At 40.0% G+C, this 19,534-nt stretch overlaps 4 protein-coding genes across 6 annotated transcripts; all 4 read right to left on the reverse strand.

Annotated features, from left to right (window-relative positions):
• Window positions 1-802: 802 nt before the first annotated feature.
• On the reverse strand, window positions 803-1,096 carry RB195_003295 (uncharacterized protein; the record flags this gene model as incomplete). The annotated part of the gene is made up of 1 exon (XM_064200888.1): window positions 803-1,096. One exon carries the CDS (start codon window positions 1,094-1,096, stop codon window positions 803-805), a length of 294 nt encoding a protein of 97 aa, XP_064056769.1.
• Window positions 1,097-6,672: 5,576 nt separating this feature from the next.
• Window positions 6,673-17,612, reverse strand: RB195_003296 (uncharacterized protein; the record flags this gene model as incomplete). Of its 3 annotated transcripts, XM_064200890.1 has the most annotated exons (5): window positions 6,673-6,720; window positions 6,783-6,932; window positions 7,122-7,233; window positions 8,131-8,240; window positions 8,796-8,939. In XM_064200890.1, 5 exons carry the CDS (start codon window positions 8,937-8,939, stop codon window positions 6,673-6,675), a joined length of 564 nt encoding a protein of 187 aa, XP_064056770.1. The 3 variants fall into 3 exon arrangements, with proteins under 3 accessions (XP_064056770.1, XP_064056771.1, XP_064056774.1); XM_064200889.1 differs by lacking the exons at window positions 6,673-6,720; window positions 6,783-6,932; window positions 7,122-7,233; window positions 8,131-8,240 and adding exons at window positions 9,989-10,086; window positions 12,324-12,457; window positions 17,473-17,612 and having other exon boundaries at window positions 8,775-8,942; XM_064200891.1 differs by lacking the exons at window positions 6,673-6,720; window positions 6,783-6,932; window positions 7,122-7,233; window positions 8,131-8,240; window positions 8,796-8,939 and adding exons at window positions 14,823-14,913; window positions 17,473-17,612.
• Window positions 9,451-9,807, reverse strand: RB195_003297 (uncharacterized protein; the record flags this gene model as incomplete). The annotated part of the gene is made up of 2 exons (XM_064200892.1): window positions 9,451-9,690; window positions 9,775-9,807. The coding sequence occupies 2 exons, from the start codon at window positions 9,805-9,807 to the stop codon at window positions 9,451-9,453; spliced, it is 273 nt and encodes a 90-aa protein (XP_064056772.1).
• RB195_003298 (uncharacterized protein) lies at window positions 10,243-10,530 on the reverse strand (the record flags this gene model as incomplete). Its single annotated transcript, XM_064200893.1, has 1 exon — window positions 10,243-10,530. The coding sequence occupies one exon, from the start codon at window positions 10,528-10,530 to the stop codon at window positions 10,243-10,245; it is 288 nt and encodes a 95-aa protein (XP_064056773.1).
• Window positions 17,613-19,534: the final 1,922 nt, after the last annotated feature.

The raw sequence follows: 19,534 nt of genomic DNA on the forward strand, positions 1-19,534 counted from the left end.
TTTAATCCAATTAAAGGCATCATCCCCACGAAACTGAGGTGGTACGGGCAGTTTTAGGCAGTTCCAGGCCTATACGAGGTCATAGATTGTGGAGAAGAGGGTGAAAACCCATTCGGACGAATCGCAGGCGGAGGCGGGTGGCAAGGGTGGCGCATTGCAACAGAATCCGTCGTAAGAAACAGTGTCTCGGCGTCGTCCGTTTACCGTGATACAGAGAGAGAGGGATGGGAGTAATCACTCTCTTCCACAAAATGTACGACTTGAATAGGAATTACCCGCCTGAAACCCGTATCACCCCAGAATCGCGGGATGATGCCTTTAAATTTTTAAAAATAATTAAAATCTAAGTTGAGATCATAGGTTTACGTTTTATGCTAGTAGATTCAGACTATCATTGCTAGTGGATACAAGGAACCAGCATACCCACCCACATTATCCACATTTTTTTCACCATTTTGTACGTAGGTGCCGTTATTTAATCACTATATGCTAGATGTGATTGTATTATACAACAATGGAAAGGAATAACAATCAAAATTATTCGCGTTACTTATTAGGTGAGTGCTTTTTTTCTTACACGCACGCCGTTTACAATTTCAAAGTTCCTCAATAACCTGATGTTGGTTACCTACTTAATTGTCTATTTATTCAACATAACTATTTATTACAGTGTTCCATCTTTCTTGGAAGTTTACAATTCCCTGGCCAGAAGGTGGAGGGTTGAGGCTCAATGAACAGCTCCACAGTGGATGTGAGCTCAGTGGAAGTAATGAACAGTATCTTGCTTACAATATCATCAGTATTACAATATCAATCCAAGGCTCAAGTTGGTGCCGAGTAGCAGCTGCACGTCTCGGTTGCATTTCTCTGCTTGCGGTGGCCAACTCACAGCACAGAATGCAGTTCTTGACATCGAACGTCTGGTCGGCGGGGAGCAGTTTCCACCACAGCATTCCTCGCGAATCTCAGAACCTTTGGATGGTAATGATTTGGTTTCGGCTGTCGTTTCAGCTGAACCCCTCGTCGTTATCATGGAAGACCCAACACTCGTCTCCCGTGATGATATCCTTGACGGCAACCGTTCACGCGAGACCATGGCGAAACACTAGTGACTGTTCAGCCTTCGTGAACGGTAGGTCTCCGTCAGTGCTGTCGTTGATGGTGCCATCGTCGGCGACGTGGCATTTGGGAACAGCTCCAACGGAAGCAAGTCGTAGTCGTTTTGGCGCGGTTTCGTGTGTGACAGGATGTCCAAGAAGAACGCAAGTCCCCTCATCAAGGCAGCGGAAAAAGTTTACGACGGTTATGTTATGTGAATAGTGGTGACTCCGCTCAGTGATATACCTTATCCTGAAAAGTTCCTTAGCAACTTAGCTTTTACCTTAATTCTTACGAAGGAAGCAATGTCCTAACCTTGAGACGTCAATTTTTCCAAAGTGTAAGGAAATAAAGCAGTCACCTCAATGGTAGTGGAGTTACTTTAATCAAAAGCACTAATTGAACGAAGTTTTAACTCTCCCTAGACATCAAAATAGACCCATTCTCTTTGTGATCAATTTTGACACTGCTAAGTCGGGATCCCAAAGAATTTAAACAGGACGGGTTGGTGAAACCAGTACGTTTCCAAGGATCACTCATGGATGAAGTTTGTGAGTGAAAAAAGTAGGCAATAACCTTTAAGTTCATTGCACTTGAAAATTCGGTGACCCTTAAGCGTTGGATCGATGATAAGTTCCGCCGTCATAGCGCATTCCATAAATGATCGAAGTTGGAGCGTACGCGATAAGAATTTTCACCTGGTGATTCAACCAGGATACCCTTTTCTGTTCGTGCTAGCTTGCTACTTTCGAACAACGGGCAAAACAAGAAGTAAAAGAGATGATAGCGCAATGATTCTCTGTACTGCGACATGCCAGTGAACATTTTCGTGAAAAACCCAGACAATAATGATGGTCATCACTTTCATTTACTGATAATAAAAAATAAAATATTCTTGTTTATACATCTGCTTTCCCTTGTGCCCTTGACATTTATCGCAACTAATCCCAAAAAAAAAAGAATGTTTCCCTTTTACATCTACAAGAAGTCATGTTCTCTTACACCTATAAAAAGTGTTAGCTTTTTTTTATGAATACGCACACCACCAACTGGTGCTCTGGTCCTGGATAACTCGGGTTTGGTAACAGCAACAAATATCAGGACAGATTACCCTCCGGTCCTCCGCAGCCTATCCATTGGTTTTACTTGAAGAGCTGTTGAGGAGACCTAATTGATACAAAAACGTTCGCTCGTAGACGCAGGACTTGGGCAGGTGCATTTTCGCGTATCCCCGAGCAAACGCTGTTTCCCAAGCAGTTTTCCCGGACGATTAGGGGAATTGAGCACTCATACTCGCAATCTACACTCCGAACTCTATATTTGTCTTTGAAAATCCTAACGTCGCAACTTTCACGATATGTCGTCTATAAGCAATTGCATCCCAACTCAACTTCTTTTGGTTTTAAACGGAGCAGAGGCAGAAATAGGATTGTTTTTAAAGCTTAAAAAAGGTTCCTCGGAATTCTTTCAGATAGGGGAGACTTTGTTGCCCTATACAATGACTTGGGGGCCAGCCGATGACCAATTGTCCTCCCAGACAAGTCTGGTACCAATTTATCGACTCCGGAGGGATGAAAGGCTTGGTTCGCACTACTGCGGTTTCGAACCCTGGACCGTGTGGGTACAACGGACCTTTAACCGACTGCGCCACACCCGCCCCAGGGAGACTTTTGCTTGTCGTAATTTCTGGAGCACTCTCCAGCATTTCTTAGTCAAATTGATTATTTTCCTATAATAGATAGGGATTTTTTTTAAAAGGAGAAAACAACAAGGCTAAAACAAGAAAAGTCTATCGGAAGCGTATTGTAGTTCGCAGAACTTTGGAGGCGTTTTGGATAAACGCTAAAAGTCCAAAAATGAATAGAAAGGAAGAGTGCATAGCTGTGACCAAGAAGCTGGCTCTGTATCAAGACCTTTGCGGGTTTTGATCTACGGGGTCATAAGCGGGTCGCACCCTAGTTAGTATTAGCCGAATGATTCCACCACATGGATGTTCGCTAACATCATGGCAACACGGCTACTGAGGTAAGCACAAGGATTTAGGATCTTTTTGTTCTTCTTTTCGGGTGTAGTATCTTAGAGGATGATGACTTATTCTGGATGAGGCATTTGAGGGGATTTGTTGGAAATGTTCTCACTTTCCAGGCTCTGACGGAAGCGACAACGCCGAAACGTTATCCGTAATAAAGATTATTAACAATCTTGGCGCTTGGTTCACATTGTCAATCGAATAGTTGCAAGAGAAAATTGTTTTACAAATCTTATGTGTCTTCGAATGGAAGCAAACGTAGTAAGGAGTAAGCTTTAAAGGCATCACTCCACGAATCTGAGGTGGTACGGATTTCAGGTGGTGTATTCTTATACGGGATGGGAGACTACGGTGAAGGGGTGATTCCGTCCATTTCTTCCTAATTGCCGTAAAAAACGGCCCCGAAGATACGGCTTCAGGCGTTTTGGCGCACTATTTTCTACAAGGAGTTCGACTGGAGCGCGCCAGCCTTGTGCGGCGCCACATCTTCCGGGCCGTTTTTTACGGCAATTAGGAAGAAATGGACGGAATCACCCCCCCCTCTCCATAGTCTCCTATCCCGTATACGAGTACTCCACCTGAAATCTGCACCACCTCGGATTCGTGGGATGATGCCTTTAAGCAGGACAGTAGTAGGAATATTTAGTAAACAAACATACACGGGTATTCAGAAGTCGCCCAATATTAGAATGGTCCTTCTGAAAAAAAGCCGCATACAGCTTCCAACTTCCTCTTTTCTCTATTTAAGGTATCACTCCACGAATCTATGGTGGCACGGGTTTCAGGTGGGTTATGCCTATACGGGGTCACAGTATTAGATTATGGGGAAGAGTCTGATTCCGTCCAATTCTTTGTAATTGCCGTAAAAAACGGGCCGGAAGATGAAGATGAGAAAGAAGATGCGGTGCTTGCACAAAGCTGGCGCGCTCCTATAGAACTCGTAGTTGAAAATAGCACCCCGGAACGCTCGAAACAGCATCTTCCGGGTCGTTTTTTTACGGCAGTTAGGAAGAAATGGACGGAGTCACCCACTTCCTACAATCTACGACTCCGTATAGGCATTATCCGCCTGAAACCCGTACCACCCTAGATTCGTGGAGTGATGCCTTTAATTTGCGAAGAGCTCAACTTTTAGTTGTCAGTTTCATTCAAGTGATTATTCTGCACATACGCAACAGATATTGTAAATAATCACAACAGCAAGGAGGTCTGGTAGAGCACAAAAAAAGATTGGTAGATCAGAGAAAAAAGAAAATTCTGAACTCAAAAATAAGTTTGTTGAAATCTTTTCCATAGTTATGTGGCTCAACAGACAGTGAAATTAATCCAGAGAATCGGAATAACTTTGTCAGGAGGTGGAAATAAATCCAGAGAATCGAAATAACTTTGTCAGGAGGCTGACACGAAGCTCACATGATCCCAGAATATCGTTGTCAAACGTATGTACACTTTCTTTGCTCGCACTTATCACTTGGACCACCCAACAACATGGCGACACGATACGGTGATAGGCAACAGTTTCCAGTAAAATGACCTGCTATCGCTATCCGTTATCGTTAGAATGGGTGTTCATGGCGTCTTTCCTTCCAGAAGAGAAATCAAATTTACAGGAAATAATTTAACTATGCGAGTACACGTTGCCTAAACGTAATGTAAATTTCACACGTAGTAGAGCTAAGCTCACTGTTAAACCGAGTTTTTCTCCATTGATTGATGCTCAGATTTCTTGGTGTGATTTTCTAATGTTTCTCTTCTCTTTTTATAGAATTAAGTTACAGTTCCCAGAAACTTCTTTTAAAGGACGGAAGTGGGCGGAGTTTCTCTTTTTGAAAACCACTGCATACATGATTTGGCCTTCATCCAAGCAGTTGCTTCAGAGCAAAAAGGAAAAAAAAAGAAAGAAATAAAAAACCAAAACGTTTGGAAATGGTATGTGGAATATTTATCAAGTTCTTAGATGCATTAAAAACACAGAGAATATAAAGATATGTTTTTTTTTTCGTACATTCAAGAAATAAACCTACTTTTACTTTCAATAGATAAATCAATAGGATCACTTTTATCATTAGCCAAATGTTCATTGTGTACATCCATCTTTCAGGATATTACAGAAACTGGCAACGTCTTTCAGACACTCATTTCAGGGCTGCAAAGTAATACTCAAAGCGTTGATATTTAGCAAAAAAAACTAGACTGAAAAAAAACGAATAAGAAAATAGTTAAGCAAGATTCTACATGAATACTATAAAGGTCGACGATTTTCTATCGCTCAACCAAAACGATCGCAAACAGCGGAATGTTAAGCTCGCCATGTGTGGAATCCTATGGATTTGTGTATACAGGTGTGGCATGGTGTAGCAAAAAAAATGCTCAATGGTCTGGTTTAGTCTGGTTGAAGCCGTATGCCTGACCAAAGGTGAGCCCATGGGCATCTCTAATGAAAAAAAGAAGGAAATAATACTAGACACAGCAGAAGAGCGGTGGAGCACGTTTGAATTCTGATTAGAGCTTTTTTTATTCTAAAGAAAAAAAACTGTTGGGCCTTTTTTAACAACGAGAGTATGTGAAGAGTTCAGAGATAATGGGAACCGCATAATAGAGCAGAGATCCGTCACAGCCGTTGAAAAAATGTGTCATAACATAATGTTCGTAAGAAATTTTAAAGAAAGAAAAGAAGCATGAGTCGAAATAGAAACACAGCAGGGTTTGTTAACTGAACATAGACCTCCTTTTGAGGAATTTGTTCTCTCCTACCTTGGTGCTATCTCAAGGCGAACCATATAGATTTGAAAAAAAAACATATTACAGGTCTGCAGTCTTTCCCATTTATATTACTCAAAAATAATGTACGACAGCGGGGTTTTAAATGGATTGAGGCTTTCCTCTTCATTTTTTTTTTGAATTACGGCAGGTCGTTAAAGGATAACGGATAAATTGCTCGACGATGTTCAGTCCCTACACTGCGCGCCTACGCTTTCGACTTCGATTCAGAATCGTTTGAGGTTTATGAACACGCGCACAGCCTTACAGGGAATTGCGGGTGCGGCCCAGAGTGATTGATAATCTGTGGAATAATATAAGCACTAATATCAGCAACAGTTGTAAATATCCTGAAGGAGTGGAACTGTAAGCGCAAGTCGTACTATTTTATACAGCACCAATTCACCCATCTCTCATCTTCTGCCCACCAGCGCACATTTTCATATACATCCACAGGTCATATTTACTTCAAATTTAAGTGATTGGAGCGATCCACCAAGATCGGTCCTTTGAGTTTGTGTATCGTTGGAATGATTTCTGTAAGGTGATGGTAGTGAGGCGGCTGAGGATAAAAAGCTGCTGTCTTTGATTTTTTTCGAGCTCTGACGGTGGCAATAACGCCGAAACTTTAGCTCTTAGTTAATAATGAGGATCAATAGCAAGCTTGACTACATCTCAAACAAATCAATTATTGGTCCATCGAGGGTCATTCTGAAGAGTCTTCGTTTACTCGTTTAGCTTTGCATCATACATACATACATTTCCATAAAATGTACAAAATTCTCTCATCTTCTTGATAACGGTGTAGACTGCTTGAACATACTGCCTTGATTCTAGAAAAAAATGTTGATGAAAAATATTATATAAAAAATTAAAAGTCGAAGACGTTATTCACCGCCTCATTTTGTTTTTGTCGACATCCAACTATTCCCTTTAATTTGTTTCGTATCTCTTTGTTGAAAAAGAGACACATCCACGGTTGAACACAAGAGAGAAATCCATTCATTATCGGATTGAGTTGTCTCCAATCATAGAGGAGATCAATCTTAACTGTGTACATTAATAAAGAATACAGAGGATTTTTTTTACCACAACATAGCATTAAATGACAACAGTTGGGGACGAGAAAACAATTGTGAAATAAATTATTTCTGATGAGCTCTGTGATACGTGAATTAATTAATTCTCGGTTTAATTTTATCACTGTATCTTCGTGTAAAAAAGAAATCCTCACTTCACGCATTTCGTTCAGAACGTATTGACCAATACTATATATAAACACAAACAAAAAAGCAATCATCAACCCAGCAAATTGTATACTAAGTCGAATCTCATGTCGCTTCGTTCTGAAATTATTATTCCGCTCAATTATGCTTGAATGTATTAAACACAGCTTGTCGTGGAAGATTTCAAATTATTGGATCTGGCAACAGAAATTCACAACGCTGTTTATCCGGGAAGTTGAAAAAATTCGGAACAAAACGTTCCTATCTTTTTCTTCTCGTTAATCAGAAAGACCTGCTTTTGATATTTTGTCTTTTCTGCCCGATACATAGGGACTTTCCCGTGCAGAGTGGTGAAAAAAAAAGAAGAAAATCTATGACTAAATGAAAGTCTGGCTTGCTGAAATGATTCGTTTTTATTACAGCAGTACATATTTATTTAAAAAGCAAACATTTGCCAACAAAATGCTCCCACACCAACTTTAAATCGTGTACTCAACCCAATAATTTTCTAACCTTAATTACTGCATCTCGCAAGACTCATGAGGGAACTATTCACGGTTAGGGTCGTTGTTCCAGATTAAAAGAATTTGGAAGCACTCCGTACAGAAAAAAATAACTGATTCCATGTTTTTTGCGTCATCACATCACTTTGTTGTTGGGTAGGGGTATCCGTGGGTCAATTTTTCTCCTCTTTCTTAGAGGACGAGTTTAGTGCAAACAGTAGGAAATTGTCAGCGACTCGATGGTTCGGAACCGCACTAGAGCCAACTAAGCCTTATTTTTCTGTAATCGACCACTTGCGGTAGTGGATATAACACTCATTTGACACACCCGCTGATCCCCGGAAATGACTGCGTTGCCTTCGTTCAGAAACATCAAATGATTCTGAATTGAAGTCAACTGCATATGAGCTTTTCCATAGGGACTCTTCAGTGCTGTAAATTTAATTTTTTGTTGTTTATCTTTCTTCTTTCCTTCAAATTGTCTGGAATGTGAAAGGATTTGATTTTCACTAACACGGTAGTAGTAAATCTGCTCCGTAGAATATGGTTGATGACGAAAACGTAGCAGAATACGCAGATAAAGAATAAAATAAAAACAGAAACCATGGAAATCATATTGGAGAGCTAAAAAAAGTACATATTCTAAACGGGTAACGATTTTTAGAAAATATTACATTTCATCAGGCTCAGGATGTTCTTGATAACACTTTAATAGGCTAAACAACAAATTTTCTCAAATGCACTACGGAGAAAAAGGAACGAAGGGATACCGGACCCATAAGCCTTCTTCTCATACTCTTTTGAGATGCTCACTATTTTTTCCTTTCGACGAAGTTCCCTAAACTCTTTTTGACTGGTTTTTAATTTTACAAAATTCCTAGAAACAGGCTTCGAACTTCGTGACAAGCCGTTGTTAGCTATTTATTTCCATTGGACCCTCAAAATCCTACTTCAGCACGGCGCAAATAAAGACAAACTAAAAATAGTCTAAAATTAATGAAAACCTGTAAAAACAGTAATGTAGCATATCCTGCGTAAGATTTAAAAAAGCGATTTCTCTTTACAGAAAAACACCCATCTTTATAGCTTTCTTCAAAGTAGTTTTCCTACGTTTCTTAATGATAGTCATTGGATTCTCTTCGTCCGTCTTTGCAAGGTTTATCTACACAACAGTTTTACCGCTAAGGAGCTTGGAGGGACGAGTACTTCCATGGTATCCTTAGCATCGTAAGTAACATTGAATGACGTCATTAAAGGTGCAATCATTGGAAGAGCAATACACCAATGCAGTATCACAAAAAATAGTACTGGAATTTCCGCCATTATCTGAACAGAAAATGGATTTAAAATGCTATATTTTATTAAACGTATAATGTACTTTAAAATGTTCGCTCACTTCGAAAATGTGACAAATTAAACGTGGTTTCGATATTTCACATTGTTATCTTCAATATCGGTATGCCTTGAGCATTAACGAATACAACATGTTATAATTGGATATGGGATATGGGTATGGGACCCAACGTTATGCTTGGAGACGCATACGAAAGTTATAGTCCTTTTCCACATCGCCCATTACCCTGGTCTCATTAAGGAAAACATACCGTGCAAAACTTCCCACTCACCTTTGAAAATGGAACCAGGAGAATATGGAAATCAGCATATGACCTACTCGCAGAATGTTCTCTGTTAATTACCGTGGTTAAACTAGTTGTGGGGTCGTGTTATCGCTTCAGCATTCACAAAATTGCATATGCAGTTAGAGTTCATGTTCGCTGCGAGTGGCCAAAGGGACATGCCATGACATTGTCGTGCAGGTGATGAACGAAGACCGTCACAGCCACTCCTCTCGGATTATGACGACACATGCTGCTGCGTGTAAACCATTTAGTTTTTGACCATTTGGTTGGTCGACAGCAGCTCGCATAGCAGGATTTCTCGAGAGTCCCGGAACAGCAGAGGAAGACCTTCCGTTGGCGTTGATTTGGTTGCGGTTGTCGCAGTGGCTGACCGCCTTGGCGGAGCCGGTGGACGCAGGGACTATCGTATAGGAGCCAGCCCTCGTGATGATATCCTGTAGAGACGCCGATCAGCGTGGCCGAGTAGCAGTGACTGACAGATCTTATCCAGTTGGCCTCGGTCAAAACTCGTTACCCACCGTTGTTCCCGGCACCAATTTCCCAGCCGGCATGCGGGAAAGATTGCAAATGCAAAGTAATACGATAGCACTCTCGCGCCAGCAGTATATAAAGGCGAGCTCCGCGTACTCGGGATCCAGTTACTTTCGTTGCAAATTATTGGGCGTTCCGCGTCGTTTCAAATTATTGTGCGCATCGTCATATTTCTGTGTTCGACCGCACACCATTAACTACTTTGAACCGCATCATCACTGCTGACTGCCACGGAGTCCTAATTGCTAAGCCAAGGAGCGCTATTCGCACCATGGCGCGATCGATACCGCATACCATCGCTGGAAACAACTGTAAGCTGACAGTTATAAGAGAGTACCGTAGAGTTCGTATAGAATCATGTATATAATATGTTGTAGCCATTGTGTTGGTGCTATAAAGGTAAACCGCCTTTGTAATTACTTATGTATCACCGAATATTATACTACACATTCCAATTAGCCGCATGAGTTGAGAAAGCGGGAATAGGAAGGCATCCTCGAGACCATTGAGGGGTGAATCGGGACAGGGGTATGGGACCCTGGGCGCGAGCCTGCAAGATTCAGAGGGGCTAGACCCAGCGCAAGTCCCTCCGCACTCATGGCAGCTGGCTTCGGGTCCTCCCCACCGCTCCTCTTCGCAGCTAATCCTGGCCACGACTCATATCTCAACAGAGCTTTCCGATATCCTGGAGCGTATGGGTGAAGCTCGATGATGCGGGTAGCAACGCCAAGCTGTCCAGCCATCGTCCACGTCATGACGTTCGGAAACAGGTCCACGAGATTCCGCAAATCGTCGTTGATTTTGGCGTGAAGATTTCGGTGTACGGCAAGTCGTGGAAAGAGAAGTTTTCCTCTTCAAAGCGCGGAAAGGTTTCGGACAATTGCGTGGGTAGTGAATCCTACATCAAAGGGTCAGTTAATGTTGGCTTTCATCCCTCCAACGTCGATAAATTGGTGCCGGACTTGTTTTGAAGGGGAGGAAACACTGCCTCAATGTATAAGCAGGTTTACGCTTTTCGATTGAGAGCCTTTGATTGTGATGATATTTAGGATTGCCCTGTTTTCCAAGTCATTGCGATGGAGTGCGCCAATGTGATTTAGCTCGACGAAAGGAACTGCAGACTGCGATTCTTCTATTAATATTAGGTTTTCTGATCTGATTGAATAACTGTCACCTGCACTACTTCTCGTTTGAAGGAAAGCGTGGTTCTTTGAGAAGCACTTAGCACTTCTGTGTAATATCCATGTCTCCCCACTCTCATATAATCAAAATTCGGAATGTGATGAAATCAGAAGACAGTCTTTTGAAAACAGCAGCCGCGGTAAACCAAAGAACTTATAGTCTACTCACCATCTCAATTCTTGTTCCAGATTGGCACACTGTGACGTATCTTTGAATCGAAATCAATGTGATGCCAATGCATCTAAGATAGAGAGTGTAGTATGTAGTTAGATATGAGGCATTTGCTAGGAAGTAGCGATTATTCCAGAAAAAATCACTGCACAGCTGAGACACACGCAGAACCGTGAAGAAGTTATAGAATAGCAGAAGATAGACGTCGGCAACACTCTTCAATAGACATTCATAAATGATACACAGATTTATCTGATGTATTTATAGCTTGCAAGCGGATTTTCCTTGAAAACATTTCTGCAGAATTAAACATTTGCTTCTCACTACATTTCTGTCAAATTGTGCAAACATCTGAGTGGTCCTTCTGGTCGCCCTTACCATACCAATTACTGCCCACCCACCATCCGTACGAATATAAAAGGTTGCTTTATCAAATAGTTTCATTCCTAATCAACCTTTTCCGATCTACACTACCTACCATCCAAAGTATCTATCGGAAAATGCAGCCTCACATGGAATCGATTATTCAGGTAGCAAGTAGAAGAACGGGTAGCTTTAGTTTGCACTATTCTAAACTCGGGTGAAAACAATTCCAAGTTGTTCAACTTTTTTTGCAGAATTACCCAATGAATTAAGTTATCTTTCCGGTTATCTGGTCTGAACTAAGAAGTGCTGGAAAATAGATTGCAGGACTCACACTCCTCCTATTCTAGGAATACTAGGAAATCACATATCAAAGTCGACTATCCTAAGATTGAGCTGAGCCTGAATTTTTATTATTTCAAACAATAGAATGGAGTTTCCTCGACGACGAGGAAAAAAAACGAGTAAGGATTGTGAAGTCGGGAAAAAACGATCTGAAACTTGGTGTAGTTGCGTCCGATAATACTACACGATATCGTTTTGGACCTGGTTAAGGAATTTCGCGAGTCGCGTGTGTATATGTATGTATGTTAGCGCTTGTGTACGCGCGTATATGTAGTTGGCACCAAATATACGCTTCGGCATTATTTTTCTAGCCTCTAAAACGTCCTCTTCCTTCCTCTTGCTCTGCACGAAACTCAGAGCTCAGAACATTCAACCAAACACATTCACTTGTGCAGTTTATAAACAGTAACATTTCACTACTATTTCACGAAGTATAGGTCGCAACAGAAATTTCTTCAATATTTTACCTACATACCTGTGATAACATGAGTGCATAGAATGGAGTCAATTTTTGCCCAGTTAGAATAACTATTGATATTAATAAATGCAATGGCACTGTCAAGATCGTTGCCACCACAAACAATATGTAAGGCCACGCTAGGTCCATCGCTGAAAGTAACAGTTAGGTATCAGCTTTAAGAGAGTAGTGTAGAGTTTGTTTAGAATACATGAGGCTCACTACACCTACTCCAATATTTGTAATGGAATGTTCGAGATTTTCAAATGTTCAAAATTCAAATGTTGGAATGACTTACTTGTACGGATTTATTCAAATTGGAATACTTTGCGTGTAGTAAGTATAAGGTAGAAAGATTAAGGTGATCAGATGCAGTGCAGAAAAATACTGAAATAATATCAACTCTTAGAAATGCCATGCGAACTTGATATCATGTATTTCGATTATCATTCGAAAATCATAGCACCTTGATTGTATCCGCTCGGATGTAAGTGAAGCGATCTCCAGGAAAACTTGGTTTTTAAATGGATTTCGTTTCAAACAGTTAGGCTGTAGAAAATTTAAAGGCATCACCCCACGAATCTGACGTAGTGAATGGAAACGTTGGAAAAGCTAGAGATGGAGTTGTAGATTGTGGGATCTAATATGGTTCTCATCTCTTCCTAATCGTCGCAAAAAAAAACGGAGTCAAAGACAACCTTTTCCACTATTATTTCAGCGGCAACCACCCTTGTACACGTGCTGCATCCAGCTGTTGCAAGTCAGTGAGTTCTCCTCGACTGCCTACTCAAACGAAACCAATGGATAAGTTGCTGAGGGGATCAGAACGTATACATAAAGAAGCGTTCTAACGTACCTCGTAGAAAATAAAGCGGTTCCCACCCCGTTTTTCAGGACGACTAGGGAGGGATGAACCACCTGTGATCCCTCAAACTACAACCCCATCGCCAACTTTACCCGCGGATTCTCTCATCACGTCAAATTCGTGGTATGCTGTCTTTAATATACACTCATCTCAGAAAAATCAGCATTTCAAATTGTCTTTTTTTCGCTGCTATAAATAAAACTCATCTCTTAAACTCTGGAGGGGCGTACCGTACCTGCGCTCTAATCTACCTCTGTAATTTCAAGAAAGAGTAGAGTTGGTAATTACGTGGTCAAAATTGACGGTTACATACGAACTCTGCTGTAATTTCACTATTTTCCAATCACAAGCTCAACCTCTTTAATGTTGACAAAATTATGCTATGAGTTGAGATGTTTTAACTGATCATGAACTGCTCAGCTTCCAATACGTTACTGAATTCGTTCACATAGCATCTTTAGAGTGATCTATATCTTAAATCTTAAAGTGAAAAGGAATCATGTTGGTTTCTGGGAGGTTAAATAAAATAATTCACTGAGGTACGTTTGCAAGATTTCCGCAATTAGTCGTATCTATTTTAAGCTAAATATATTAGGACTTTGCATGTTTTTAGACGAACATTGAGAATTAAGAATCTATGTAATTCCACAACTTAAACTTCGGTTTTCACAGAAAAGAACTGTCACAATAGCCTCTATAGCCTCTTATTCCAACAAAAAAACTATCTCCATAATTCAATTTCATAAATTTCTTATCGTCGAGGAGCTCGTCAGGGCCATTAGTCTTCTCTTTCATTGACTATCTCTTTGAGTCAAGCTTCAAATACATTTTGAAGAAATACACGAGGTCTCTGTTTCCATGTGGTTCTGTCGCAAATGTAATTTCAAGTTTGCTTAAATCTTCCAGATAGCACGTGGACTCTTGTGCATCACTTTTTTTTTACAAATGTGTTTGACGTTGACATGGTTCTCTTTTTTAAGGTTGCTTTCCTTTTAGTTTTATATGAACGTTGTCTTTCTAAAAAAATTGAAATAACTGTAATAAATGGAGCTTTTTATAGTTTCCGATGATCTCGTTTGACCTCATCGACCGTCAGAAACAACAAGAAAGAAAACTTTAACTTCAAAAAGAGAGAGACGTTAACATAAACAACATCTTTTCTGCCGTGCTGCAATTTGTTGTGGCTTTGTAATAGTTGTTTTCACTCATACAAATGCACACGAATGGCCCCTTTGTAATTTTAGCGGTATGAAGCGACTTGTGATGTTAGAAGACAAAATCTGGCTTTGTAAAATGGGAAAGGGGAAAGCGGGCTTCTTCTTCTATTTGGACGTATAAAACCTGACAGCAGCTTGATGTTCGGAGGAAGAAAAACTTTGGTTAAGGATCCCTACCTAGGATACCTCATGTTGATTACAAATATCACAGCTGAGCTAACAAACTTTCTTGCCACTACGAAAGCTTCTCCAATAAGACGTTTAAGATATTTTTTTAAATTACAGCAGCAAATTAATTGTTCACGGTAACTACCGCTATATACCGTTTGAACATATCCAAATATCACTGTGACCGTGGTGCGTAAAATTTTTGCAGTATGACATTTTATAAATTTATTATTAACTCAATGTTTACTCGTTTCCGGTTATGTAACACTATTCAGACAGGTATTTCGTTGAAGAATCAAATGCAGAAGTGGGCTTATCGGGCTGAATATCTTTCTGCCGTTGTTCTTCAGCATACAGCCTAAATAACAGAACTCGTTCACGAGTTCGATAGGTTGTCCATGCACCCTGATTCCGTTCAAGATCTCAAGGAGATCTACACGGAATCGCAGTCCATTTTGATAATGGTTTCAGGCCTAAGCTAAGACGCTAAAGCCTAATATAATAAGCGCGCGCTTTTTTTTTTGTCAAAAAGTTAAAATTTGAAAATGGTATGTGTTAATGGCGCAGAGACAATATAGCAAGTATAAGTATGAGAATATAAATAATATGGAGAAACAATGGGCTGCATGAAAAACTACCGCCAAATATAAACAGATGACAATTTACACATATCAGGTAGAAGATTTTAGAGTCGCGCAAGTTAATTACGACGTAAATTAGGTCCTTAATGTTTCGCCGTCACTTTTGTTCTGGAGAAGGTACTAAGCAATCCGAAAAAAGCTCCGGAGTGAATCCTTAACATGTGAATAAGGAAACTGCCTACTGTATAACCTTATAACACAAATAACTGCATATCGTAGAAGCATCGTGACAACAAAACACAGACTGACACTCAACAGACGTAAACAGGTGGTTTGCCTCAATGTAAACTAACTACCTCTGGGAATAACGCGAAATAATTTGAATTTAAAAAATAATGCAGGCGATTTATCGCAATTGTTTACAGATAGAATTGCTCCTGATTTTTTCTGGGAATAAAGGCGCACGTAAGAGTTTTCTTGTTTTCTTCAACTTTTCTTCGACGTGGGACGTAAACAAAAAACTTTGCATCTTGGCATGTACGCTATCAAAAAAAGTTTCGAAATGTGAAATGTTTCGAGCTGGTCTCTTTTATCCATCCCTCTTCATTTTCTAAGGCATTATCAACAGAAACGTATGAATTGATGGATTGTCTCTGAATATCTTCAATTTGATTTTATCTATGTAGTAGCCAATTTCATTGTAGACAAGAAAACTAAGAATTTTTCGTGTCACACTAACATACGTATATTTGCATATTATTTACGTATATTATACATAATATGTTCATACAGAGCCAGAACCAAGAAATTCGGTAAGTTTGACGTTAACATTAAAGGCACTCCACGAATCTGAGGTGGTAAGGATTTTAGGTGGAGTATTCGTATACGGGATGGGAGACTATGGAGAGGGGGGTGATTCCGTCCATTTCTTCCTAATTGCCGTAAAAAACGCCCAGAAGAAGCGGCTTCAAGCGTTGTGGCGCACTATTTTCTACAAAGAGTTCGACTGGAGCGCGCCAGCCTTGCGACATCTTCCGGGCCGTTTTTTACGGCAATTAGGAAGAAATGGACGGCATCACCCCCTTCTCCATAGTGTCCCATCCCGTATACGAATACTCCAACTGAAATCTGAACCACCTCAAATTCGTGGGATGATGCCTTTAAGTATGGTATTAAAAATGTTGCATTAGATTGTTACCAACGCTATTCGTTATTTTATTTCTATGGTCTTGAAGTGATAGCGAAAATTGAAAAAAAAAAGCTGAAGAAACGTTTGAATGTTAGCATTCTTTAATCACCCAGGCGATGGTGAAAGCTAGTCGTGAATAGGTTAAATATTATTTTAGGCGCGATACGGTTTTAAATTAAAGCCCAATTGTTTAAAATCAGTCGCCATAATATGATAGCACGTGTGAGCAAGCAAAATTATTCGTGATCTCGAATTTATTATTACCGAATTTATTCAACACAAAGGTCACTGGTTCAGTGCAGCATCAGGCGTCGAAGTGCGAGTTGTTGACGAGTTCTTAGAATTAACAAATTTACAAAAACACATTTGAAGAGCGTGACAAGACAGTTATGATAAAAATACACTCTAGAAACACAACAGTGGGTTACTAATTGGCATCCTAACCGCGAAAACGTTTCCTTAGACCCACTTCACTGTTTCAACTGAATAGTGAATGATAATAGAGCGAATATGGGATAACGCTCTGTTGGAACTGCTTGGAAGGCTCCTTCGCTGTGTTTTAAATAAGAATTTGAACACGTATATTGGATGGGAAACGTTGAATTTGATCGCGATATTGCACTAGTTCTCAATAAGCAAAATTGCTTCTTGTGAAATTGTGATATCGGCTGAATATATTGATATATATATTGATATATATTGTATATTGATATATTGATATTTATTATTGATATTTCATTTCCAGCGTCTTTTTTTTCTTTCGAACCTACACATCAAATTGAAATCCAGAAGATGACGTCTAGAATGGCAAAATACAGTGCGTTTCAAAGGTATGCATCCACCGTTTCTCGCTAACTCCTGGTGAATTAAAACAGCCTCATTAGATTCCTCGTTGTCCAAAATAATTATTTGTTCCCGCAAAATGTTTTCTTCTCAAATGAGAATGGGCTTTTTTGAAAAAAACTGTTCGAGACAGTGAGACTAGTTTTGGAGCGAATTTGGTTGACGGCCCACGTCGAGTTCCATGCAATGCGCGCAATCATTCGGTGATCCTGACTTGAAAGCACATGAGGACAGGCAGAAAAAGGTGTAATTCGGAAGTCATGAGGATTTTAAAGGTAACGGTTGACGCATCCGTGTGACCGACCGATTTGAGGAGCAATGGCTTGGTTTTGTCAACTCGGAATCCTTGAGAGCTCGGATTTGAGCTTCCTCCTCGATGGAGAACACAGTTTCGCGAATCGGCACTGTGGTTATAATGGAGAGCAGATCAAACTGGTCATACATGACAGAATTTTCCCGCCAAAAAATGCACCCCTTCCTGGAAGAGACTTTAGCTTGATAAAAATTTCGGGGTGGATACATACTTTCTAATGGATACGAGGCTAACAAACTTTTTCAAAAAATTCCATTCTCATTTGAGACAAAGAAGAACAAGTAGATAACTATTTCCAACCACGAAAAATCCAATTGGACTATTTCGATTCAGCAGGAATGAGTGATGATATCGTCATCAAATTCAGGGTGGATGCGTGCTTTTGAACTGCACTGTATATGATTGTATATACACTGTATATACAATATACATACATATATATATACTATATATACACTGTATATACAACGACTTATAAGTCTCCTAAATGCTTCTAATTGTTGTTTTTTAAGCAGAAAGTTGGTTTCTTCTACATAATCATCTACAAATCTCTCCTTTCTTTAGCTTGCGTTTGCTCATTGAAGAAGATCTTTCCATTCTTTTTCTGTAGCGTTGGGTCTGAAAAGGAAGGGTGTGTAAATCCTCGTAGACGCTTTGTGCTAGTGCAGGAGGATCTGTGTCTACATCTTACATCGTGTCAGTATCCTTTGCGTATACTGCCCCAAATTGGGTCCACAAATTTATAGTTGGTTAGTCCAACAACAATTTACTCTGAAATGTACTATGAAATGTGAATTTACAATGAGTATCCGTTAGCTATATTAACATGAAACATAAAAATACAGATGCTAGACGTCTACAACATTCCGGCAGGTTTAATATGATACAATAGGTATCCAAACCCAACTTTGTTTTGTTCTATAGCTTAACATGCTAATGGCAAGTGTTTCATTCTGTTTTATAAGTAGATCATGGAATGCAAAACAAAGAAAGAACGTAAACAATTAGGCAAAATGTAATTATCCGGCAATGACACCGATTGGCGGTAAAAAACCATAAAAAGAATATAAGGAAGTGGAGAAGTTGGATAAACAGAGCTCACTTTTTTGTAGTTATAAGAAATTAAAAAGAATATGTCTTCGTTTTTGTTTAACAGATAAGGATAAAAAAGCTTAAGATTCCTCAGGCGAATTTTCTTACCAAAAGATAGATTCCGAATTTCCTTCACAACTCTTTACATCTCGGTACCTCTTCCTTTGTTGAAGCATGTTATACCTAACCATATTCTCGCCTAAGCTTGTCTTCAACAAACAAAATTCTTCTTCCTCACTTTCCCTTGTGAATAGGATGAAATATTTTGAATTAGCACAGCGGATGGGATTAGTTGGAAAAACCGAATGCTGTTTCCGTTTTCAATTACCCAGACTTGAGGCTGCTTTGATATTTGTGTGTCCTTGGGATTTCACGTCGGACGTATGGACAGTTTTACACTTTATATAATAGTAGAAACGGGCGGGTGTGGTGTAGCGGTTAGAGGTTCCGCTTCCTGCACGATCGATTGGAGGTTCGAATCCGCCCTAGTGCTCACCAAGCCTTTCATCCCTCCGAGGTCGATAAATTGGTGCCAGACTTGTCTGGGAGGATAAAAACACAGACAGGTCACTTACACGTTGGTGAACCTCAAACGATTCTGACTTGAAGTGAGCGTGGGGGCGCATCCCAAGCGGATTGATTAACGCCAGAAACTTTATCCTTTAATTTTGTAATAGTAGAATATCACATGTTCAAATGACATGTTCAAATGACATGTTCAAATGAAATGTGGTATTTTACTATTACATAAAGTGTAAAACTGTCTATACCTCCGACGTGAAATCCCAAGGACACACAGATATCAAAGCAATCTCAAGCCTGGGTAATTGAATCGACTCACGTAGCCTGTTAAGGTGCCTCCACGGCTACAAGTTTGTACCATACATCATAGAAGAGGATTTCGAGTTAAAGAGTATTGTTAAACTTGTGAAACAGTATTGGAATAAGGGGAGAGGGGGTG

The sequence above is a fragment of the Necator americanus genome, chromosome IV (assembly GCF_031761385.1).
Source record: "Necator americanus strain Aroian chromosome IV, whole genome shotgun sequence".
Lineage (NCBI taxonomy): Eukaryota > Metazoa > Nematoda > Chromadorea > Rhabditida > Ancylostomatidae > Necator > Necator americanus.